At 39.8% G+C, this 25,058-nt stretch overlaps 1 protein-coding gene across 1 annotated transcript; it reads left to right on the top strand.

The window, feature by feature from the left end:
* Window positions 1–5,237: 5,237 nt before the first annotated feature.
* On the top strand, window positions 5,238–22,028 carry KPNA4 (karyopherin alpha 4 (importin alpha 3)). The gene is made up of 16 exons (XM_008937646.1): window positions 5,238–5,279; window positions 6,135–6,224; window positions 6,310–6,339; window positions 6,419–6,471; window positions 7,889–7,984; window positions 8,107–8,192; window positions 10,817–10,903; window positions 11,916–12,085; window positions 12,177–12,221; window positions 13,523–13,654; window positions 13,883–14,011; window positions 15,255–15,359; window positions 16,978–17,049; window positions 17,745–17,907; window positions 18,950–19,044; window positions 20,094–22,028. The coding sequence occupies exons 1-16, from the start codon at window positions 5,238–5,240 to the stop codon at window positions 20,190–20,192; spliced, it is 1,494 nt and encodes a 497-aa protein (XP_008935894.1). The 3' UTR covers window positions 20,193–22,028.
* Window positions 22,029–25,058: the final 3,030 nt, after the last annotated feature.

Genomic DNA, 25,058 nt, shown 5'->3' with positions numbered 1-25,058 from the left:
CAGCATTGGGGGGGGGGGGGGTGGTAAATTAGTATTGTTACAGCACAGAAGGGAGCTCACCTTGCAGAACTGTGGAAGTGGTTACACTTGTTTTTTAACATCCAAACCCAAAGGCTCAGTTAAAAGAACTGATCTGAACTCTCTATTATGCAGAATTATGCCAATATTAGCTACTAGGATTGCTAGCTAAGGTAACTTTGTTTTTCTTGTGTCCTCAGTGAGGAACAGGTTTTACCTGGGCGCTTTTTTTTTTTTTCCCTGAATAAGAAAGACTGGGCTGTTTTGGTTTTTTTTTGTTTGTTTGAGGCTGTGATGATCTCCAGTTTTCTTTACAACATTTATTTCTAATTATAGTCCTATACACCTTGGAATCCAATACTAGCTCATTTATCCTAGCCTTTGTATAATATTCTTCATTGTATCTGTTATGGATGTAGTTTTATGAACAGTTCATTTTGAGTAACTGCTTTTCAGTACTGCCTGTTAGAGGTCTTTAGAGCTTTGCTTTGGGGGAGGTTTGAACAGAAGGCTTATGGTGGTTTTTTGTTTGCTTCAGTTTGTTTTACCAGGTGATTCAGCATTTAATTTTCTGTTGGTGATTGTTGCCTGCTGCAGCATCCAAATTTGACTGATGTGTAGGTTTTATGACATTAAATAAAAAGCATTTCATGCACTTTATTTCTCTGGAAGTACTGGAAGAAACTGATGAGTTTCTGCTGGCCTTTTCTTCCTGGCCTGTGTTGCTGAGTGAGAGATTACGAATTGCTTTAACAGTGCCAGCACAGGAGAAGTGTCAAATAGTTACTTCTGCTCTGTAATTGAGAGATGCATGATGAGAAATGATGATAATATTGTAATGCAGAGCACTTCAAAACTAATATTGGAGTAGCCATTGAAACTGGATGTTTTAAGATCACCAGTGTCAGGATTTGAAGAGTTGCCAGTAGCATTCACTCAGCTTGTAACACTAACGTGTTTGAGAACACCAAGGAAGCTTCAGGGGATGGAAGGCAAGGTAAAGTTAGGAGATGTACTGGATATCAAAAGTAGTTGGAAATATGTCGACCTTTTCTGTGTCCCACGCAATATATTTTGCTTGAGATTCAAATATGGAGGAGCTGAAGGAGAGCAGGAGTCTCATTTGACTTAGTTAAAAATAGTTTCCTTTAGGTGGACTCGTGGTTCTGTGGTGAAGCTCATACATTTTTGTCATGTAAAAATCGTACTTCAATATTTGTGTAAGACATTTTATTTGTCATGTACATCTTCTCCTGGGGTAGAGTGGGGGGAAAAAAAAACAACTAAAAACCAGCAGAATGACAGCATGTGCAATGTCGTATTGATTTTTATTTATTGGAGTCCCGTTATAATTCTTAAGGGGGGATAGTTACTGAGATGTGTTTTCTGGTGGCATCCTGTAGAGATTCTGTTGGCTTTAAAATCCCATAGCATTTTTACCAGCGATCTTGAGAGCAAACTTTATTGCTCCACTTTGCAAATGAACCCTGATATTATAGGAGGGGAATGATGGACAAAGGAGGACCTAAGTGACTTGAAAAAACCAAATGTAAATAGTATAGATTTTTCCAGATATGAGCCTGCATATATCTCTGAAGGGTTCTTTCCTTACTTTGTAGCTCCATGCCTGTTATACTCATGAAGAACAAGGTTAATTTTGAATCCTGGTCCAGGCTGGTTCTAGTGTGGAGTAGCAACTTCCTAGGAAGGAAACAGAGCTCAAGCAGCTCAGCTTTAAAGTAACTGCTGCCTTTGCAGTTCCACCACAGAAACAACCTACCCTGGGAAACAGTTCAATAGAGAGAAAGAGGTGAAGTTCTGGCCGTCCCACCTTCCTGTCATGGCTGCAGAAACAGCTGCTTGAGTGAAATATTTTCTACCCACAAAGCAACAGAGACAGGCTATGTGTGTTAGGGTCTGAGTTTCTGAGAAACAGTGTTCGGAGAAGGAAGGTGGAAGAGGGGTGAGGATGCATTCCTTGAGCACAAGCTCCAGGTACGTGCTTAGAAAGGGTGAGGGGGTCTGACCTGGTGCTGGTGTTGCTGTGGAACATGGTGATCCTGCAAGCATCTGCTAACACAAGATTGTCGTGATAAGCTGGAGGGCTCAGTGGTGACTAATGGTCAGAAATAGCCCTTATGGTAGAACTTCAGCTGAGCATAACTGAGTAAAGGAGGATGGAGCAGTAGCTGTCAGAGGCTGACAGAAGTAGATTTGGTGGTTTGACTTGATGAAGCCAGTGAAGAACAGGATCCAAGGACTGAAGGAGCCACCTGACCACATACTGAATGGGTGAATATCTTTAAATGCTGTGGTAGGTGTTTTTAAACTGGAGCACTTCTCATGGGCCGCTCTGGAGTTGAGATTGGTTTCCTACTCAGAGTTGTGTTAGTGCAGGCTAAGAACTGATTCAGGGAAGTGTAACAATCCAGTCAGATCTTCCACAGAGCAGAAGGGAGAATCTGGCTTTACAACATGGCTTGCTAAGGAACAGCTACACCTGGGTTTCTGCCCTTTGAGCTGCTTTCCAGAAGGCATCAGAAGCTGATTTTGAGTCTGCTTGTCACTGTAGCTTCTGCAGACTGTCCCGTTTCTGGGCTGGGGTGATGGTGCTGTGGAACTCCTGACAGGGCTAACTTCAGTTCTCTTTTGTTGTGTTTTCTCTCCCTAGGAGGCAGAGCTGTGACAGGGTGACCAGTTGCAACTAGTTTGTCAACTGACTACTGTTTACATAGAAAATTATTTTAGTGGAGCTCTGTTTTGGTAAATTGTTCTTAAGAGTGACTTCATCAGTTGCTTGTCTTCATGTGAAGGCTTTTGTGAGTCCAGGGTATGCAGGTCCTCTTCAGAAGCAGGCTGTAGTTAAAACCAAGGACCTGTCAGCTTATGTCTGAAAGCAGAACACTGTTCTTGTTCAAGCAGAGTGGTGATGGAGTTTCAGGATTTTAAGTCTCATCAACTGTATATGTGATTTTAGAAGTGAAAAAAACCTTCTAAATTATATGAGGCTTTTTTCTTGGAGTCATTGTTTTGGTCCTGCTCACTTTTCCATGTATCTGTCACATATGCAGGGATAGGTGCTTGTCCTGAAGGTATATTACTACCTGAGCTGGAATACATTTCCCTTTGGGCTCACTGGTAATTTGAACTATGACTTTTTAATATCCTTTACAGCTTAATGACCCTTTATAGTTGACATTCTAGCAATTGGATCTTGTGCTCCTTGCGAATGTACGTGAGGTCTTGCTCTTGGTTAGCAACAGCTTATTAGCTTTCACCTTTGAGATTCTCACTGTCATCTGAAGAATCTTAAGGAATGTTTGGAAAAACTCATCTAGCTATGGAGAGTAAGTCCACAGTGCTGCAGTAAAGCTTACCTGCATGCTAGTAGTGTTCAGTGTTAAGGGCTGACTTCAGGTAGCAGGCATGACTTTTTCTAGGTTTAAAACTTAAAAAGCCATGATTCTGGGCTGTATGAGACTGCTGCTAACTCTCATTTTGTTCAGCCAGCTGAATTAGCATTGTTTGAAGATGCGTATTTCCTGGAAACTTTTTTGGCGCTTGTGAGCGTGGGACAGTTTGTACTTGCCTATGGTGGCTCTTATCTACTTTTTGCAGGTGCAGCAGCTGCATGAGGGGCACTTGTATACTTGGCCTTTTGTGCAGTGGAAGCTACGCTTGGGGAGCGTGTTGGGTTTTTGCCCTCCTCTGCCTAGTTTTCTTACCATGAACTGGGATTTGGTCCTCATCTGATGAAAAGCTCTATCTCCAAAGCAGTGAGGAACCATCTCTTCTTTTCCACTCACATCCTTTCTTCCCCTTTTCCTCCTCAGAGAAGGTAAACAGTCTTCCTCAGAGCTGGAAATTTGATTCTGATGAAATACACATTGCCTCTGATAAAAATGATTATGCTTCTGAACATCAAGCTTTTAATCCTTATCTTCAGAGCTGCTTCTTTCAGAAGCTCTCTCGGCCATTCCTTTTCCCTGTGTTCCGTGTTAATACAGTCCCTTATGCTCCAGGATTTAAGCTTTGGCCAGGCCACAATAAAAACGTAATTGTTTTTAACGTTGCTAGTCTCATTAATTATAAAGTTCAAAGTATACAAAAAAATCAGTATAGACTGACTTTTTTCCTGTTTTCACTTTGCACTGTAGTAACACAAGCAGCAGCAAAACAATTTATATCGACACTTGTTTTTTATGTCAATGGGAGCTGTAGAGAGAATAACCAAAAAATGAAAATAAAAGCTGCTCTTGCATTGTCAAGGGTTTTTATATGGTTTTCATTTGTAAATATTATTTTTAACCCAGCTTTTACTGGGTCTCTTAATTTGTACTTGTTTTTAAAGCTACTCCGCAATCTAGTACTTTTTCATGTAGTAATAGAAATGAGTGAAAACTTTAAATATACTGTGGTGCCTGGGAGGAACAAGTAGTGCTGTGGAAGTTTGGGCAAAGGAGAGCTTGTGTAGAACTTCCCCACCTTCTGTTTCTGGAAGGGTACACTTTTGGTGCTATACTTGTATGAGGAGCACAGCCCAAAAAAGGGCCTGCTGTTGTCCAGATGTTTATTCTGAAGAATGATGTTATTGACATTCTTTTTGCTCTGGCAGTTGTGCATTGTTTAGGTGGAGGATTGCTTGCACAGCCTGAACTTGAGGGGCAGTTTTTAGTGTTGCTGTTTGGTTGTGGCTGCCTGTCGGTGATGAGTTTGGTCTGGTGGCATGGCCCAGGCAGCTGAGTGTGTCTGGCCGGGCAATTGCCCAATTCCCTCACTACTCCATGGAAGCAAGAGGTGCAAGTTCTTAGTTAGAAGCTTTGAATCTAGAGAAGGTTTTAAATGTTGGGCAAGCATGGTGTGCTTCTGATTTGCCACAGTGTTTATAATGCTCCTCATGCTGCTGTTCAATGCACAGCTCCTTTCGAGGTTGCCCTTTGTTAAAACACTTGTTTATTCACTGCACCTCTGTACCCATTTTTCTTCAATGTAAAGACCTAGGAAACTTTTACCATGAAAGAACACGGACAGAAATTATAGTTACCTCCATTTCCTGTTGGATTTCTACTTGTATACAAAGGATTTAGTTTTCATTATAAAAGTACTGTTTAAAGCACAAGAACCTAAAGAGTTGCACAAGAACTTTTAAAACGGCTTGTTCTGGATTCAGACCATGATGTGCTTTAATCTTGTTTGTTTGTTTTTTTTTTTTTCAGACTATGCGAAGACAAAGAAATGAAGTTGTTGTGGAGCTGAGAAAGGTGAGATGACCTAGCACTCTTCTTACCAAATGGGATTTGACTATGTTGATATTTCAGTAAAATTTAAGAGTTTTGTTAAAGGATTAAAAAAATGTATATACACTGTTGTGTGTTCTTCTGCAGTCCACTGAGAACACCGCTGTTAAACTAGCTGTTTGTCTTGACTAATTTTGTGAAGGTATTTGGTGTAGAAAGTAGTGAAGTTACTATACCTGGTACTAGAAGTTCATAAATTTTGTCCTGAAAAACAGGATTTTATTTGTAATCTGTTGAAGGGAATAATTCCTGCTTCGCCAGCAAGATTTTTACTTTTACAAACTTAGAAAAACTTATGTTTTTTCTTCTGAAAAATCATGTATTCCTGCTAAACTGTAAGAAAAAAGCTCTTTCTTTTCCCCAAACAGTAGTTCAACACACAAGAATGGAAGAATGTATGTATGAAGATAACACTGTTTAGAGTTGTTGGAAACTAACCCTTGAGAAAAGTAGTCATAACTCAAATTATTTTACTTCTAGGCTGAACAGAAAACTAGCCCCGGGGAATTGCCTTGTCTTGTCATAAATAACACCAAATAGGTTGTAATGTCAGTGGTGATGGATGTGTGTGCGTGAAACTTCCAGAAGCAGTTATTGCTGTAGATGCTGGATGGAAGATTTTTCTAGGAAGAAGTGAATTGAAATGTACTTCTCCATGCAGCCCTTTCCAGCTCCTTGAATGCTGGAATAAATTATCAATGAAAGCATGTTTATAATGCTTGCTTAAAACAGAAGCTTCTCTCCCCATTTTAAAAGCCTTCACACCTCATCAATCAAAGTTATAAAGATGTTAAATCTTTTTTTTTTTTTTTCTTTAAGAACAAGAGAGATGAGCATCTCCTAAAGAGGAGGAATGTTCCCCATGAAGATATCTGTGAAGACTCTGATATAGATGGTGACTTCAGAGTGGTAAGAATTAATTTAATTCCCAAGCATGTCTTCTGTTTATATACTTAAACACATTTCTAACTACTTTCCTTCTCTTTTTTTCTAGCAAAACACTTCTTTGGAAGCAATAGTACAGGTAAAAAAAAAAAAAATAGTTTGAACGTTCATCACATCATGGTGTCAAATATATGAAAAGTCTAAATTCTCTATTTTAGAATGCTTCAAGTGACAACCAGGGTATACAGTTAAGTGCTGTGCAGGCTGCAAGGTAAGAACACACTTTTCTCAAATATACCATTTCACTCTTCCTTTATCATGCTCTTAAATTCAGAAAACATGTTCTAGCTTAACTAGAAAAATAATGTAATGGGTTTTTAAAAAGGAAAATTTTACACAAAAGAGCAAAATTCCTAAGTCTTTGAAGGAGCCTGAATTTTCATTATGTATACATAAATACTAGGATTTATTTTAGTATGATACTTGATGCTTCTCACCAATAGAGTAAAATATATAATTAGCAGGGCTATAAAGTCCTCTGCTATGAATGGAGAGAGAACTGGCTTAATACTACTTCTGGTTTCATCACGGATTAGGCCACTAAACCCAGTTTTTTCTTCTGTGTATCTCAAATACAGTTACGTGTTTTGAGAAGTGATCCTAAAGTATTTAGGGACCTTGCTGGCATAAATTTAGTATTTAACTGCTGTTTTATAGAATCAGAGAATCATTAAGGTTGGAGAGGACCACTAAGATTATCAATTACAACCGTCAACCCGACACTCTCATGACCACTAAACCATGTCCCCAAGTGCCACATCCACATGGTTTTTTAACCCCTCCAGGGATGATGACTCCAGCACCTCCCTGGGCAGCCTGTCCCAATGCCCCACCACTTTGGCAGGAGAGAAATTCTTCCTAATATCTGATAAGAACCTCCCCTGGCACAACTTCAGCCCATTGCCTCTCATCACTGGTTACCTGGGAGAAGAGACCAACCCCCACCTCACTCGAGCCTCCTTTCAGAGAGTTGTAGAGAGCAATAAGGTCTCCCCTCAGCCTCCTCTTCTCCAGACTAGACAGCCCCAGGTCCCTCTGCTGCTTCTCACAAACCATGTTCCCCAGACCCCTCACCAGCTTTGTTGTCCTTCTCTGGACCTGTTCCAACCCCACAATGTCCTTCTTATCCTATGGATAAGAAGCTGCAGGAGTTTGCAACTGAGTAACTCTTGTGATCTTTTTTATTGACTGATAGCAAACTTCAGAAGTAGTCACACAAAATCTATCAACTGAAATGGACAGTAAATGTAACGGCTTCAGTTTGTCCATGCTTCAGTTTGTCCATACTTCAGTTTTTCAATGGTTCAGTAATTTCTGTTTTGGGGATTAGTTATTTTCACTTAGTGTAGAAAACAAATGCTGCTTGGTCTTTGAGTGTTTGAGACACCAGGGGAAAAATTCCAGGCCCAGAAGGTAGTGCAGCACTGGAACAGTTAGTCCAGGGAGGCTGTGGCAGCTCTGTGGATGGAGGTTCCCAAAACTCAGCTACAGAAACCATGAGTGACTCGATCTAGTGTCAGTGATAATCCCACTTTGAGGAGCAGGTTGGACTGAAGACCCTCCAGAGATCCTTTGCAGCCATGACTTGTGATTTGTTACCTCTTGTTTTTTCTCCTTTCCCCAAACAGAAAGCTGCTTTCCAGTGATCGCAATCCACCCATTGATGATCTAATAAAATCAGGAATATTACCTATTTTAGTGCACTGTCTCGAAAGAGATGACAAGTGAGTATTTCTAAAACTCAAGTGTTTTAATTGTTCCACGAATTCCTGGTGCATAGGTAATGTGCCTGTGGTGTCTTATTGAACAATTCATGTTATAATCTTCTTTTTTTCTCTCTTTGCAGTCCTTCTTTACAGTTTGAAGCTGCATGGGCTTTGACAAACATTGCCTCTGGAACCTCTGAACAAACACAGGCTGTAGTTCAATCTAGTAAGTCCAACAGAACTTGATCATCACTAAAGCACGCACTGTAGCTTTCACAAAGATAAGGTCATCTGAAGGATACTGTAAAGAGAATCAACACTCCTGTTCCTCTGTCTCAAGCATGTTTACCAAGCCACGTGTCCAAGGAGCCAAGGGTTGCTCCTTTCCCACGCCAGTCAGGGTGGTAGAATTGAGTTGTCAGTTGCAGGTGTGTCGATGAAGGACCTGCCCATGATGTCTCCTGCCAGATGTTCTACCTCTTCTCTGGCAAACAGCAGCCCTGGAAGCACACGTCTGCTTTTGTTCATTTGTTCAGGTTTTAAATTCAGTTGGGTTTCCTAATGGTGAGTGATCTCTTCTGAAAACTCACACTGCTTCAGCAGAGTTGATATCTGCTGCTTTGCAGTTTTCAAACTTCAAACAAAAACCCCCACCCTCAAAAATCTCACACCTCCCATGGTGGGGTTTCCTATCTTGCCATGAAGAGGGGGGAAAAGAGGTGGGACAAGTCCTGAGGGTGCCTGACACTGAATTTTCTTCCAAAACTGAGTTGAAGAAAAACAGCTGTCCTTCATATTTTGAGAAATCTTAAGCATGAAAAGGAATTGGTTTTGGACTTGGAGTCTGAATTGCCAAGCAAAGCAGCCTTTCTTCTGTCCTCTTAAAAGGCAGTAGCACTTCTGTTGTTAAAAAGATCTAAGTGGAAATGTGCAGGCATTTTGAATGGAATGAAACAGCAGAGCTTCTTAGAGAGGAATCAAACATACAGCAAAACAGGCTTTTTTTTTCCTGAATTTTAAGGAAAAAACATCCACAAAATTTAGCTTCCTTGAGATACCAGTAGCTTTAGTGGTTGGAATTGGTGTTGTGTTGCAGTGCAGGCTGCTGACATCATCAAACATCACATATTGACTTATTTCAGAACTACTGGGAACTCTTACTGCAGTGAGTACAGTTTCTAAGATGCATGGTGTTGTTTGAGTGTTGGAATGCCAGTTGTTTCTCACGTGTATTCTGTGACTGACCTTGGTTCAGTGATCATGGGAAGATTCTTTTTTCTTTCTGGTGCAAAGCAGTTACTGGCTTCTCACAAACTGTGTTGTTGGCTTTATATTTAGGAAAAACAAAATGTATTCATAAGAAAGTTCTTAGCACCATCTTCTCTGTTGAATGCCTGGGTGTGTTTCAAAAATCTTTAATGGGAGAAATAGGTGGTTGCTCCACAGCAGATGTGAAATATAAGGCAGGTGACTTCAGTTTAAAGGATTTTTTTAAATTATGTTTTGAGATTGCACTGGTTGCAAGATCAGTTGCTTTCTGCTGTTGTAAACTTTTTATACTTTTAACTTTCCTTTTTCTCTTCCTTTCCTGGTTGAATCCCAAGTTTTCTTTCGGAAAACTAATTAACATACAATCTGTCACACACTTCTGATCTACAACACTTTTTTTCTTTAAACCTGGCTTATGGGCGGATTGCAGATGAGTGCCAAATAGAGTCATTATTTCTTTTGGTGATGGTCTCAGATCTAGCTGGTTTGGCATGTGTGCACTAGAATAGCCAATTTAATAGCTACAGCACAGGGAAGTATGGGTTATTTCTTGTACTAATTTATTTAAATGAAAAAGATGGTCTGTTGTAATCCTTCCAAAAGTACTTACTGGTTGGCTTGCTGGGGATGTTTTTTTTTTCTCCTTGCATACAGGCATTGTAAAATGCCCTTATTTAGTGAGAAATAATAAATCTATTGTGAATTGTTATTTCTCTAGCAAAATGTTTTACACTGAGAAAGTCAACTAAAAATATTGGCCTCTATTGAAATAGGTGACCTAAAGTAAACCTTTCTTATGGACTAAACTGCTATTGGCAAATCATGGAGGTTATGGTTGGCCCTGAGAAACAATTTCTTCCTCTTGAGGGTTGTCCAGGGCTGTACCAGGCTGCCCAGGGCAGTGGTGGAGTCCCCATCCCTGGAGGGGTTCCCAAGCCGTGGAGATGTGGTGCTGAGGGACATGGGTCAGTGAGGACCTGGCAGTGCTGGGGGAACGGTTGGACTCGATGAGCTTAAAAGTCTTTTCCAACCACCGTGGTTCTATGACTCAATATAAACAAGCACCTTGGTGCTGGGGATAACTCAAAAGGATCAGTTATCTAAATGTGGTGCAGGTGGAATGTGTTTGAAACACTGGCTGAGCTTTAGTTCTAAATACTGGGAGTATTCTCATTGGATACCAACGCAGGGAAGAAAATGAGGGATCTTAATAACAGTTGTGGAGTTTTGTGTTGTGGTTGGTTCTGATAGATAGCACAGAATTTCCAGATTCTGTAAGTTTAACTGTTTTTGGAGTCTTGACAAGCTTCAGTAAACTTGAGACTTACAAGCAAATTACGTGCTGGGTTATTTTAAGAGTTGCTTTCATAATATTTTACAGTGTAGGCTTTATAAGAAGGAAGGATTGTTACAGTGTGTTTTATTTCAGTATCATCTGGAAAGTTAGTACTAAGTTTTGACCAATACTTAGCCAGGAGAAAAATGTTACATGCAGTACTGAAATTTTATTTAAGAGCTTTTTTTGTCTGTTGAGAGTTGTGTTGTTTAACAATTTCATGGGGCTTTTTTTTTATCTTTCAGATGCTGTGCCACTTTTTCTGAGACTCCTGCATTCACCCCATCAAAATGTTTGTGAGCAAGCTGTGTGGGCTTTAGGAAATATCATAGGTTTGTGTTACTCCTGCCACTAAAAACTAAGTTCCTTTTGGTATTGAATAAATACGCTAGGTAGGATTTTGTGTGTTCAGACTTGGAGGTGTTCAACTATGAGACAAAAGGCAGCTGTTAGACTGGCAATTGCCAATTCTTGACGTATTCCTGTTTTCTCTTGTGTCAGTGGTGTGCATCCAAAACCTACATGCCAGCATGCTTAGGTTCCAGGTACAGCAGAAGGAATTGCTGTCTAACAGACATGCAATAAAACAGAATAAAAACTGTTTTGCACTGAATCTGAAATTTGACCTGAGTTTACATACACTATGTTGAGCTCTAGTTAAGTTGTGATTGTTTGGTCTTTCATTTGATTTTTTTTTTTTCCTCCTCTTGTGCAAGCACTGCCTTTGTCATTTATGGCCCTGACTCTTTGTAGTGTTCAAAGACTAGTACTGTTTCTGACATGCTGAGACATCTACAGTTTAGTATTTTAGAAATGGCTAGTCCTTAAGAAGCAAACGAGCAAAATTCCCAGTATTGTAACTGCCTGAAGCTGTTAGTGATTGGTGTGCAGTAGAAATCAGATGCAGATTTCTAGGCAGTTGTACTGCACGGAGACCAGGCAGTGACAAAGCGTATTATCTTTCCCATCTGAAGATGACAATACCTCTTTTCAGGCAGTTTTGAACTAGTCCTGGGATGTTTTAGTATCAACTATAAACTTAGTGAAAGGATCTTCTTGAATACATTAAGCCACAGGTGGTTCTCAGGGGGTTTTGGGGTTTGTCTACTAGCCCTTTTTCCTTCCTCACCACCACCCCAGCCATGTCAGGGAATACTTTTCCTGTTCAGAATTTAGCTGATGAGTAGTTCCAAATGAAGTGATTAGACAGGCAGCCACAGGTCCTTCTAAAGCTATGTGTCTTTAATGCATTCAAAACAACGGAAGTTTTAAGTTTACAGAGATCAGGCTTTTTGTGAATGGCATGAGAAGATGACCTTTGTCTTGCTTCTTTGTCTCGAACAGGTGATGGACCCCACTGTAGAGATTACGTTATTACTCTTGGAGTAGTGAAGCCACTGCTGTCCTTCATCAGCCCATCTATTCCCATCACTTTCCTAAGGAACGTTACCTGGGTCATGGTCAACTTGTGCCGTCACAAAGACCCTCCTCCACCGATGGAGACCATTCAGGAGGTGGAATTACTCGCTGTCCCATGTCACTGAACTGAAGCTGAGTATCTGTCTGCCTTAAAAATAACACTCGGATGTTTCTTTTCCTCCTTAGATCCTTCCAGCACTCTGTATTTTAATTCACCACACAGATGTAAATGTAAGTACTGCCACTTAAAACCTGTTTTGTCTTCTGAAGTGTCAGGCTTGTCATAATGAACCTTTTTCCATGATAAAAGAGACTATCACTGATTATTTTTTTTATGGCAAACTTACTTGAATATCTTTTAACTGCTTTTTTTTTAAGTATCAGTTAGGATTTTTGCCTGATATTTCTCTGTATCCTCACAACTGCTTATTTGCATGTACTTTCTCTAGACTTAAAAATAAAACACGGTTGCAGTTTTATTTCTGTGAATACTTGTTTACAGATAAATACAGGATTTTTTTTTACTAGCACCTAAGTTTGAGGTTGTAATGGAAATCAGTGTAAGGGAAAAAAATTGTCTGCTGCACATGCAAAATGTTAGCTTGAGTTGTAACTTCTGAGGTGTTAAATAGGAACGTTAGGTTATTAATGAAGTGAATGATTGAGACCTTAGTGAAATTAAGGAATAGGTCAGCTTTTTGCAAAAAAATATAAGTCAGAATTGCTTAAGATTAATTCTTTGCTTTCTAGTGAAGTTGTAGCTCAGTTGTTAATGGCAACAGTGCTTTACCAAAATCTGTTTAAATATATTAACTAAAGTTTACATAGTAATTATACTAATTAATTTCTTGTATATAAGTAGGTGAAATTAAGCTTATTTGAATTCTTGAGATGGCTGTATTTGAATCCATCAAGAGTTGTCAGCTGAAACGAGGCTCACTCAGTAGTTTTTTGTGAGCTGTCACTCAAAAACGTTCAGATTTACTGCTACTTGAAGTGTTTTTTTTCTGTGGGTTCATGTATGTACACACTGAGGAAATTCAGTCAAAGTGCTGCTGTGCCAGATGTTATTAGAAATTTAAAGATTTTCTTAATTTTTGTAGTAGAATGCCAAGAAACATAACTTAATGCCATGTGATGCATAACTCATTGCCAGCTGCTGGTAGTTAAACATTTTCTAGGTCTTCATCTTCCAGGGGTGAGTCTGTCATATCTCACACTGTCCACCAGCACTTCATGAAAGGAGCAGATATAATTGCATTTATTTGATTCTATCCTTTGGAATTAAAGCTGTAGTTAGCAGTTTGGCTGGTTCTGTGTTTTTTTGGAGCTAGAACAGGTTGAACAGCAGTTTTATTTCAGAATTCTGTAGAGTGCAGTGTATGAATTTTGTAAAACAAAGTGGATTTTGGCCATATTTTGCCAGCTCTGGCTTCACAATGAGAATTGTTTTAATTTGTTGGGGTTTTTATGCTGTGGTACTTGTGTGCTAATGACAAAAATGTGGTGTTTTTTTTTTTTTTTTCTGTTAGATATTGGTAGATACAGTCTGGGCACTCTCATACCTAACGGATGCTGGCAATGAACAGATCCAGATGGTGATAGACTCCGGAATAGTCCCTCATTTGGTTCCTCTGCTCAGTCATCAAGAAGTTAAAGTGCAAGTAAGTTTGGATAACTTTTAAGGAAATGTTGCTCAAAAAGTATTAATAGAGAAAGTAAATGGTTTCTTTTTATGGTTTCTTTTTGTAGTTCATGTTGAAATTTAAAGAACAGTTTTTCCTGTGTAGTATAACCTTTGCATAAAACCATTTGCTTTTTCACCTGTTACTCTTTGGAAGTATGTGCTCAACTACAACCATCTTTGATTAAAAACCAATGTTTCGTTTCAGACTGCTGCACTGAGAGCTGTAGGGAACATTGTCACTGGTACCGATGAGCAGACACAGGTAGTTCTGAATTGCGAGGCTCTGTCACATTTTCCAGCACTTCTGACACATCCCAAAGAAAAAATTAATAAGGTAAATGACTGCAGGGATTACACCAAATTGCTTTGGTTTGGATTCCATACATGGTAGTGTGGTAGAGGTTTGAATATCTGACAGCTTATATCAGTTTACAGTGAGAGCAGGCAGGGTGCTGAAATTTTTTTTGAAGTTAATAACTGTGTACAAATTTCTTAAGGATCCACAAACTTGTACTTGACAAGAATGTTGTCTCCTGATTCTTCTAATTGAATTTTTACACAATTAAAGCTTTGTTTTACAAATCCGGCCATTGACTTAAAAGTTGGAGTTCTAGCTGTATGAAATGTCACTTGAATTAAACTGATTCTCTTGGAAGTGATGAAATAGAGATATATGGATGTCTCTTTGAATGGGGTGTGTGTGTGTGTTAAATGGAATTTAAATCAAGTCAGACTGGGGGTGGGGTGTGTGTGTGGGGGTGTGTGTAGTAAAGGCTTGAAATGGGGGCACTGATGAAGCAGTGCTGATTCCGGAGTGCATCTGAGGCATGTTGGTGAATTCTGGGGTGCCACTTTACAACATTGCCGATGATTAAAGCCCAAAACAAGCCCACCAAGACAAGCCTGGGCATCCTTGATCTCTAACAGGGTCATTAGTGAAAGTGATCCTGTGATCTGATCCAAGAGACTCAGTTGGATAAAATGTGAGAATTACTAACCAAAAAGTTGTGCTGGATAAGTAGAGAGAAGAGGGGAATTGAGAGGGAGCAATGGAGAGTTTCTGCTAGGAAGGGAGAAATTTATCAGCTGTAGGATTAAAACAAGATGATACTCTGGATATACTTAACATTTTATGTGAAAGTGTTTATTTCTTGACTAAATACTCCATAAAGTGGTGGGGGGGCTCTCAATCCTTCTTTAAAATAAGAATCAAGATATAGTTTTTGACTTAGTTTGGCATTTCAGCTGTTGAAGACTGGGAGGATCTACTGGGGAAAAGATCTCTTCTTATACATGTTCCTAGGCACCTGCTGTAGGTTATGGTTGGAAGGGGAGAGGCCTAGGCAGAATGATCAGAAAGGGTCATGTAACTTCTCAGTATTTGTTGAAGTCATAGGTGTTGTGTTTTCTTGATGATTAATGCTGAGGACAAACTCAGTTGTCTCTAAGATGAGTGAGTGTATGAACTGCAGATCTGAAAATGTGCATGTGTAAAATCTCACTGCAGCAGAAACAAAATGAGATATAAAAGACTTAGTATCTGAATTAATGATTTCTCACATGCTTTTATTTTGCAGGAAGCAGTGTGGTTCCTATCTAACATCACTGCAGGAAATCAGCAGCAAGTTCAGGCAGTGATAGATGCAAACCTTGTTCCAATGATAATACATCTCCTAGATAAGGTTAGATAATAAGGAATTAACAGTTTGTTTCCTTAACTGGGGAAAGCGACATAGGATTCCTTGCTTTGTGTTTTACATCATACTGTAAACAGGGATACCCTTGAGTGTCTTTTGTATGTTACAAGATAAAATACTTTACTGTTGATATTTTTTTTGTGAAGTGCTGTGAAGTGATGAGTGCCAGATGTACTGGGGAAGGGAAGCAGGACAGTGGAGGTTCCTTCTCAGGTCCTCCTAATCTCATTTAAATTTGTTTTTTCACTTGTTAAAGGTGATTGAATTCTTTATTTTCAGTTGTCATGTGGTGTGAAGAGGTCTGGATGGCAACAGCATTGAGTTCATTCCCAGCAGTTTGCCAAAACCTGCCTTAATCCTTTTCCCCCTGTCCCCCATTTTCTCAAGACATAAGGAAGTGCCCAACAGTAATATTTATGAACCTGTGTGTTACTGCAGTGACCTAGTCTGCAAGCATTCCAAATAGTGATTCTGTGACACTAGATTATGGACTAGAGTTGTCCCATCTTATTGTTTTTAAACAAGTAGGATGGCACCAACAAAAAGAGATGGACATAGAAAATAGCTGTAAATGTTGTGTGTTCAGAGTTTTTCCCACGGGACAGCAATGCACTGCATGCAGGGCTGGGATGGGTGCTGCATTTCAGCAATAGATAAACCTTGTTGAGATGAACACTTATTACTTATTTAATAGTAAAGGCAAGTAGCTACTCACAGATGTTTTTGAATCTTTTCTCATACTTTTTCATAGTTATATAATCACAGAATGGTTTGGGTTGGAAGGGGCCTTAGACATGATTTCATTACAACCCTTGAGTCTGTCTCTGAGTACTAGAGGTTGAGTGCTCATGGGTCGTCATTTGGGACTTCAAATACTTGTATTCCTTTTCTGTTGTTTGTTGGGCATTAGTGTCTTTCAAACATCGGATTCCACACCACATTAGGATAGCTAAAAGCATGTTTGTCAACAGCAACAGCATGTTTCTAGCTTTCAAACATTTGCTACCTTTTGCTTCATTTAATACTTTTTTTCCCTGAAGTGTGGAAGAACCCAGAAATACAAGGCTTACCGTGTGTTCAGCTGTGGAATATCTCGCTTCAGTGTAGAGCTTGGGTTGAGGGAGACTGGAGAAATACTTGTATTTTCCCTTGAGTAACATCTAGCTGTTCACAAATGGGTCTGTTAATGGCCAATTTATTGGTCACTGAGAAGAGCTGAAGCCCCTTCTCTTTAAATTCAGTAAGCAGTCTGGAGTTGACTAACTTCAGAGGCAGACATGGCTGTCGTATGTAACCTTGTTTATCAAACTTGACACTTGTGGTTTATCTCTCCCTGAAATTTATGACAGCTGCTGATAAGGAAGGAGAGAGTGGAGTGCTGCAGTTTGTATTTACTTTGAAAACAAATTTCCTTTCTCTGAGGGATCAATTTAAAAATGTGGTTGCAGGGAAGGATGAGCACTGAGTACTCAAAACATCTACAGGATTTGTTAGTTACTTACTGAGAACTGATACAGTGATACCACAATAGACTACAGGCTTCTGCTAGAACGCTACATAACAAAAACTGGAACGTTTATTTCTCTTTATGCTTGTGTTTTAGGGTGAGTTTGGTACTCAGAAAGAAGCTGCTTGGGCAATAAGCAACTTGACGATCAGTGGAAGAAAAGACCAAGTAAGTCAAAGCTTAAGGAAGGTCCATTATCTGTTCTGGGTGCATTTAAGAACGTAGATCAGCCAATTGGCTTAGGCTTCTGCTGTGCCAGCAGTACAGATCTCTGGATTCCTCCCCAGTACTGTTCATTAACTCCTCCCTTTTCTGTAAGGGATTTGAGTGAACTTCAGTTGTTTCTGGAATGACCTGAGATGGGGAGTGTCAGTAGGGATTTGGATGGAAGCTTTTCTGTGAGGGTGGCCTAGCAGCTGTGAATGACTGCATTAAGGCTCTGATGAGATCCTGGATTGTTGGACTTCTTTCTCATGCTTTTTTTTTTTCCCCCTTACAAATAAAAGTGTGATAATCATAATGGTCGTAACCATTAAGTAGAAATGCGCTAGTTTATTGTAAGCCCAGATTTTTATGGCATGGTTGGGGTGGTGCTGTCATTTTTCAAAGATGAGGTTAAAACTCCTCGTCTCATACTGAAAAATTCACAGTATCTCTAAATGTGTGTTCTAGAGCTGAAATAGTATTTGTAACAGTACATAAACGTTAGCTTTTTGTGGTCTAAACCAAGAATTTTTGAAAGTGACTGCTACAGAATACTTTGGTTAACTTGGAGTACTTTATTAAACTCATTTGCATGTGTACTTGTGGTGCAGCGTCTGCTGTCACACTCCTGATTTTACTGTTTCCTTTTTTCCCCATAGGTGGCATACTTAATTCAACAAAATGTAATTCCTCCCTTTTGCAATTTGCTGGCAGTAAAAGATGCACAAGTTGTGCAAGTGGTTCTGGATGGACTAAGTAATATATTAAAAATGGCTGAAGATGAAGCAGAAACCGTAGCCAATCTTATAGAAGAGTGTGGAGGTATGATGCTTAATACTTTGATACTGTTTTTTTTTTTTTTCATAAATTGATGGCTTGGCTTCCTCCCACTTCTACATGCTGTTGGCTTTGTGTGTTGGCCCAGATGTTTTAAGCAAACCTTTAAGTGACCTTTTGATATCTGTCAGGTGAATGTATTTAGCTTTTCCTAGCAGAGTAAGTTCATGATCAAGTAAAATCTGGAGGAGCTGGATAATGATGATGAAGTTCATTAGGTGCCAATTTTCTAACAGTCTGGTGTACTAATTAGTTTCTGTCAATGTCAGGATGATGTGTTTACCTTAACCCTGTACAAGTTGGGTCCAGGTGAATTTGGAGGAAAACCCCCAAATTCCATGTAGAATAGTTGCAGAAATATGATAGCTTGAGTTTCCCAGTGGCTTTCAGACTCCCTCTGTATTTGTTGTTATATAAGTTGACTGAAACCCTTCAAGGATGAAAGAACAGCAATACTAAATTTGGGCACAGGTAAAACACTGCGGGATTTTGTTAACGTGGAGTTGAATGGTCTTTAAAATAGCAGATCTTGAGGGAGTGGGGAAAGCTTCATTGATTGGTGATGGCCAGGGGGTTAGAAAAGAGATGTTCATGCCTGAAGCTCTGCTTATCAGAGCTTCAGAAGTGTTTGTGTGTGCTTTACTCGTGTCTGCCAACAACTTTGTGCTGGAGCTACTTGCTATATTAGCAAGCTACAGGTCTGTAACGGTGCTTGGCCCTTGCTGTGCTTCCACACGTGAGCTTAGCCACTCACAGCAAGAAGAGGAGGGAGTGCAGTCACTGCTGGAATTGACCTTTAATACAGTTTGTTTTTTCATATGTATTCCTCAATCACTCCTATTTCCTCAAATCTGTAAGAAAGTGTTAATGCTTTAAGCATGTCAGATGAGTTCAACAGCCTTATTCATAGTCACTTTATTCCTAATTTGTTTTTAATAACTTAATATGATGATGCCTTAAGAAGAATGAAGGTGTTTTGCCCATACTTAGTATTTTAACTCTTGCCTTTCTTGTGTGTTCATTGTAGGTCTGGAGAAAATCGAACAGCTACAAAACCATGAAAATGAAGACATCTACAAACTGGCTTATGAGATCATTGATCAGTTCTTCTCTTCAGATGATGTAAGTGTATAGTAACTCTGCAAACTGTTGGTATTTATAAATATGGTTCAGGATAAAGGGACCATCTCTAAAGCCTGCTTTGTGACATTTGGTTGGATTTTCAGTGAAGAATGAGCCCTTATGTGAACCTGTTGTCTATCTTGCCATTCATGATGAAGCATCTAAAGATCTGACGCCTAATGCAAGCTTCAGCTCTAGGGATTAAAGTACTAGGCTTTGAGTAGTTCTTAGCTGTCAGCTTCTGCCTAAGCTTGACATTTCACATTTGATAAGCTCCCTGCTGGCTTGAGTACCAAATCTGAGATTCTCAAGAACCAGACTATTTTTAGTGTCTTTGTCATTTCAGAGATAGGATGTGCTGATAAAGAATGTTTTCAGTTTAAACATGTAACATGAATCAAGGGTTTTACATTTGTATGCACTTTTAAACACAAAAGTTAATTGCATCTAAAGGAATTGTAATACTGGCATTAAATGAGTGTTTTCTACTTGGTTGAAGAACTTCTGGGAGTAGATTACTGTAAAAATGGTGGAGCTCAGTTGCATTCATGCCCTACTCTCATCACTGAAGCTTATTTTGTGCTAGTTTCACTTCTACATGAACAAAAAGATGTAAGCCTCGTTTAGCAGCTCAGATTTTGCTTATACAGTAGGACCTGGAGCTTCATTTAGTGTCAGCTTGGTAACCTGTATACTAACCAAATTGAACCAGCACTTCTGGCTTAATCCTTCCTTGATTTGATGGTGTTGAGCTTCTCTTAAGAGCTGGGACAGTGGCAGCCAAGCTGATGCATGACTGACAGCATAGTGCCCTGGAGTGAAAACAGGAGAGACGAGAGGCTGTTGGGTGCCATGGAGCTTCCTTACTAAGTACAAGCTCTGGCCTGAGTTACTGCTGTCTCCCAATAAATTTGGGGATGAAAATGGCAAGACTTGATGGAAGGAGGTGGGTTAGGTGTGGAGATAGATGCTCATTAGGACTGTCCAGCTCCTTTTTAGTGAGGCTCTGTCTTCCTCTCCCTACTCATGCCGCTCTTGTTCTGTTGCAGATTGATGAAGATCCTAGCCTTGTTCCAGAAGCAATACAAGGCGGAACATTTAGTTTCAATTCATCTGCCAATGTACCAGCAGAAGGGTTCCAGTTTTAGAGTGGTATTTTGGAAGTTAGGTACAATGCAGCACTGAATTAAAAAAAAAGGTTTGATCCATCAATCTTGGCTCATGGGATCCGCTGCTGCATTAAATCGGGAAAGAAAACGTGAAGATTTCATTTGGAATCACAGAAAAGCCCAAATGAAGTCAAGATGGCGAGTGGGTGCGAGTGAGAATGAGTGGCAAAATGTAACGAAAAACTTCACACTGAATGCTTATTTAGATTGTTCAAAGAAAAAGGGCTACAGGTCAAAGATCTTCGGTGCCTGAGAAGGAACAACGACTTACTAGAGCAATTGGGGGGAAATGCAGTACTATCATCATCAAGCCTTGTAAGCATAAGAGAATAGGATGCCCATATAAGTCCAAGGAGAATGAGCCCAGGCCTTGCTATGAAGCACTGTGTGAATGGACAACATTGAGTGAATGTCTGGACTCGATGCTCTGGAGCCAGGCTCGTGTTGCAAACCTGGGGCTCTCCAAGCCCCACAGCAGGCTCCTAGTCCTGGCGTGGCGTGTGTACGAGAGTATGGTTGTGATGCTGTCTGTGAACGCATGCAAGCTTGATTCGCCTTCAGGGGGCTGATAACAAACCTAGTCACTCATCAAAATGAGTTCATCAGTGTCAGCTTACACTGGACACAAAAAGAAACAAAAGACCGGTTTAGCAGCAGACTCTGGTTTACTCCTGCAGCCTGTGTTTCTGTTTTGTTTTGATTTTTTTTTCCCCCTTTTATTTTTCTTTTAGGTGTTTTTAATTTCTTTCCTATATGGCTTATTAGTTGTTTTTAAAGTTGGGATTTCAGGAAGGCTTCCCTGTGCATTTGCACCAGATGAAAGTTTGATGTTATGAAAAGCTTTCCATATCATCAAAACTAATTTGTAGATTTTTGCATGAAAAAAAGAAAAATCATATGTTTCCCTTCAAATAGACTGTGTTGCAGTACACAAGTTGCCATAATAGTAGAAAGAGGTAAAATGTGGTAATAAAAATCTCATCCTTTTCATTTTCAAAGATAACATGAAGACCTTTGCATGTGGTAATCTACAGCATAGTTCATTTTTAGATTTTGTTGAGTCCTGTAACCAAATGTTTCTGTTGTGGTAGAATACCGTGCTGTGTTTCAATGTTACTTGTTTTCAAACTTTGTTTTCTATGAAAATGATATGGAAACTTCTAAAAATGAAATTTGGTGCATATGTACTGCCGAATAAAGACCAGAAAAAAAAGAGGTGTGAATAGATGTACAAATCAAGTCATGGTTTGAACACCTTTAATATGCCTAATCCGATTGTTTCAGACTCTTTTTATCTTAGACGTAGGCAGCCATGAACAATCTATTTTGAGCCACTTTAGAGAGAAAACTTTGTTTTTTAAACTTGCACAAAAAGGATGCAAGTGTTTTATAATTGGACTAATGCCTCAGTTTTGAGGTTGCGCACACTAAATTAAAGGTGACATTACAAATTTGTACAAAATGAACTCTTTATAAGGTGGCTCATTGTAGGAAATGCTGTGCCTTCCCCTTTGAGCACAAGTGTTGCATGAACAACAGTTTGCTATAATAAAACATACCAGATTAGCCACCATTAGCATCTATATCTACCTTGTGTTTTAAAATCAACTGGTAATTCTGAAACACTGTAGAATGGATAAAGATTATTTTGTGATCATAACTCTTTGTTGGACTAGAGTATTTTTGCAGCATTCCTTGTCATCAGAAACATGGTTAAAAGATTAAAACTAGAAGCAGCGGAAACTAGCTTGTGAAATTTATCCAAGTAGAGTGCAGGCTAGGCTGTATTGGGAAAATAAACTTTAAAACTTAACATCCTTGTTGTACTTGGTGTGTCTCTTTATATCCACTCCAGCTCCTGTCAGAAGGTTCATAAGATCTTTTGGAGGAAGTGGTATTGCTATTTCTGAATTGCTTTACTCCGAGTCTGACCTGCTGAGTGTCAGTAGGTGGTGTGGTATGTTATCTACCTTGAGCCTCCACAACTCTTTTGGTACAGACATTAAACTATTTACCTAATTACATAGTATGTATTCACTAAAGAAATAAGGGCTGTTTTCACAGAAAATGGAGGAAACCCTTAGAAGAGGTAAAATGCTTAAACTGGTATCTTCAAGGAAGTTGCAGTGCTATAAGTAAAATTATGCTTATTACAAACTTCACACAAAAATGCCTTTGAAAATATCTTTGCTGGAGAAAACTGCTTTATCAGAAGCTTTTCTCATTAGGGGGAGGAGGAGAACAGATGGTTATAGTGACTTTTAGGCTTCCAGAACCAAAAAATACCTGAACCTCTATGGCAAGGTCTGTATTTCCTGCCAGTAAATGGCTTCCTGTGATGTGATATCCTTACAGAGAATTCCCTGCAGCCTGTGCTGTCTTACACAGTTTGTGGTGATGGGTTTTTTGGTCAAGTGGAAAACTCTTCACCTGCTTCCTGGCAAACTCTGTCACTATTCTGTTAGTTTACCAAAATATGGAAAGCTTAAACATTTCAGGATCCACATGGTGGCAGTACTCGGACTTCTTCAGCAGCAAAATGGGAGCTGGTGTGTCCAATGCCTTTTTTTTTTAAAAAAAAAAAAAAAAAAAAAGTTGCTGTTTGAGGTAAGTAAATACCTTCTTGGGGAAAGGGGAGTTTGGGGTACAAACAAGGAATAACTTAAACAATTAAATACTGCTCAGATTTTTGATTCTTGAAAAAGAAGGCAGAGGTAGTGGTACAGCCTTGCGTTGCTGCAGTGGAGGTCAGACCAATTTTCTGCCTAAGTGAAGATAAATTTTAGCTCTGACTGAATTGAGCAGTGGAACATGAAAGCTGTGCCATTGAGTGTGCTTCTTGGAGCTGTTGGGTAGCAAAGCAGTGCTCTGTGGTACTTTGGATTCTGTAACCACACATATGGCAGCTTGTTGGTCATTGCTCTTCAAGTCTACTACAAAAAGCAAGTATGGGGAGATAAGGTGGTGCTTTCTCAGGATTTTAAAATAAGAAACCATGTTTTCAACTGAATTGAAGTGGTACCTTGAAAAGGACCCTTAAAACTTTGAAAGGATAAAAGCTAATCCATAATGTAAACTTTTCCAGGTAGGATTTTAATTCCAAGAAGCAGCATCTTTGGGACAAATTGGATCTTGGGTTGGGACTAGCTGACTTGGCTAGGAGGAGTTGTTCTGCAGAGGGAAGAATAGCGTGCTGAATCCTAAGGGATAGCTTGGGAGAAGCTGACCCTGTTTCTCTCCCACTGCTGGAAGTGGGATAACCCTTGACTAAATGGGGATGTTCAGCCTAGGAGAGTGGTCTGCTGGATGCATGGACTTGAAGAAACCTTTCATCGTTCTTCAGAGTGGTATCTTCTGGTGGGTCACAAGCTGCCTCAGTAAGTTGTCCACTTCTGTTTTGGCGGTGGAACAGGTTAGTCTGACTAGATGATTTCTGGGTAAGAAATGGTGTGGTAAGATACCAATTAACCTAAAAAGGGTTTCAAGTAAAATTAAATGCTGGCTTGAGAAACAGCCAGCTCAGAGTAATAGAAACTGATGTCTTCTGTGCAACCAGGGCTGTGCTCTTACACAGTTTCAAAAGCCTAAGGAAAATTGGATGTTCTGGAAAGGGGGCGGGGGGGGCCTGACTTCTTGAAAGTGAAGAAATCTCTATTTCTTAACAAACTATCATATAGTTTGCATAATCAAATTACTTCTGCTGCTTTATAATGAAGAATGTCTTCATATTAATATTTGTAGACTCTTTGCCACTTTTAACTAAATGTTTCCTCAGTGCTGGATGTCACCAAATTACTGGCAGGAACACTGGTTGTAAGGCGGGAAACAATTATAGAAATCTCGCATCTGGATCAAATAGACTTTATGAAAGGAAACTTAGTAGCAGAAAATGTGTAAAGTTTACAAACTCTTCTTAATAGTAAGTTTTAGCTACTGCCAGAGTAAAGCTCAGAAGGCACACAAAATTAATTGAAAGAGTTAATATTGCTTCAATACCTATTGAAAAGTGACTTTAAGTTTCCACTTAGTAGGAACAACTTAGGCAAAGAATATTTTTTTTCTTGTAAATCCCTTGAAGTGGGGGTGTGCATTATTTCTGGTGATTTGGTGCATTCTGAAGCTGAGGAAAACTGTTTTCTTCAAGCTGTCATTAAAACTGTCACTTGTAATACCTGTGATGCTGTAATTGCACAAAAGAGAACACACCTGCATACCTGGGTGTTTCCACTTCAGTTTCATTAATTCCTTGCACTTCATTAGGGATGATGATAGCATCATCCTGATTAGCAATTTTCCTCTTTCTTTCCATGGGCTATTGGGAGGTCTGTAAAGCCGTTGACTCAGTCCCCCACAACATCCTTCTCTCTAAATAGGAGAGATGTGGATTTGATGAGGGGACTGTTCAGCGGGTGAGGAATTTGTTGGGTGGCTGTGTGCAGAGGGTAATGGTTAATGGTTCAATCTCCAGACGGAGATCAGTGACATGTAGTGTGCCCTGGGGTCTGTATGGGACCAGTGCTATTTAATTAGTGACATAGACAATGGCATTGAGTGCAGGCTCAGAATGTTTACAGGTGACACCAAGCTGAGTGTCAGCTGCAGCTGACAGGCCTGAGGGACGGGATCCATCCACAGGAGCTTGGACAAGCTTGAGAAGTGGGCCCAGCTGAACCTCATGAAGTTCAACACAGCCAGGTGCAAGGTCCTGCTCCTGGGTCAGGGTAATTCCCCTGTACCAATAGAAGCTGGGGCTGAAGGGCTGGAGATCAGCCCCGGGGAGAAAGACCTGGGGGGGCTGGGACTGAGAAGCTAGACAGGAGCTGGAGGGGATCCTGCCCCTCTGCC

Source organism: Merops nubicus, unplaced genomic scaffold (genome assembly GCF_000691845.1).
Source record: "Merops nubicus isolate BGI_N331 unplaced genomic scaffold, ASM69184v1 scaffold35433, whole genome shotgun sequence".
Classification (NCBI taxonomy): domain Eukaryota; kingdom Metazoa; phylum Chordata; class Aves; order Coraciiformes; family Meropidae; genus Merops; species Merops nubicus.
Note: the sequence above shows the minus strand (reverse complement) of the source record. Positions and strands in the feature narration are given on the sequence as shown.

Excerpts from the sequence above, each read along its gene's own strand:
- KPNA4 (XM_008937646.1), top strand. The coding sequence starts at position 5,238 with ATGCGAAGACAAAGAAATGAAGTTGTTGTGGAGCTGAGAAAG. Across the intron at positions 6,340-6,418 it reads CTTTGGAAGCAATAGTACAG|AATGCTTCAAGTGACAACCA; the intron begins GTAAAAAAAAAA and ends TCTCTATTTTAG. Across the intron at positions 12,086-12,176 it reads CGATGGAGACCATTCAGGAG|ATCCTTCCAGCACTCTGTAT; the intron begins GTGGAATTACTC and ends TTTCCTCCTTAG.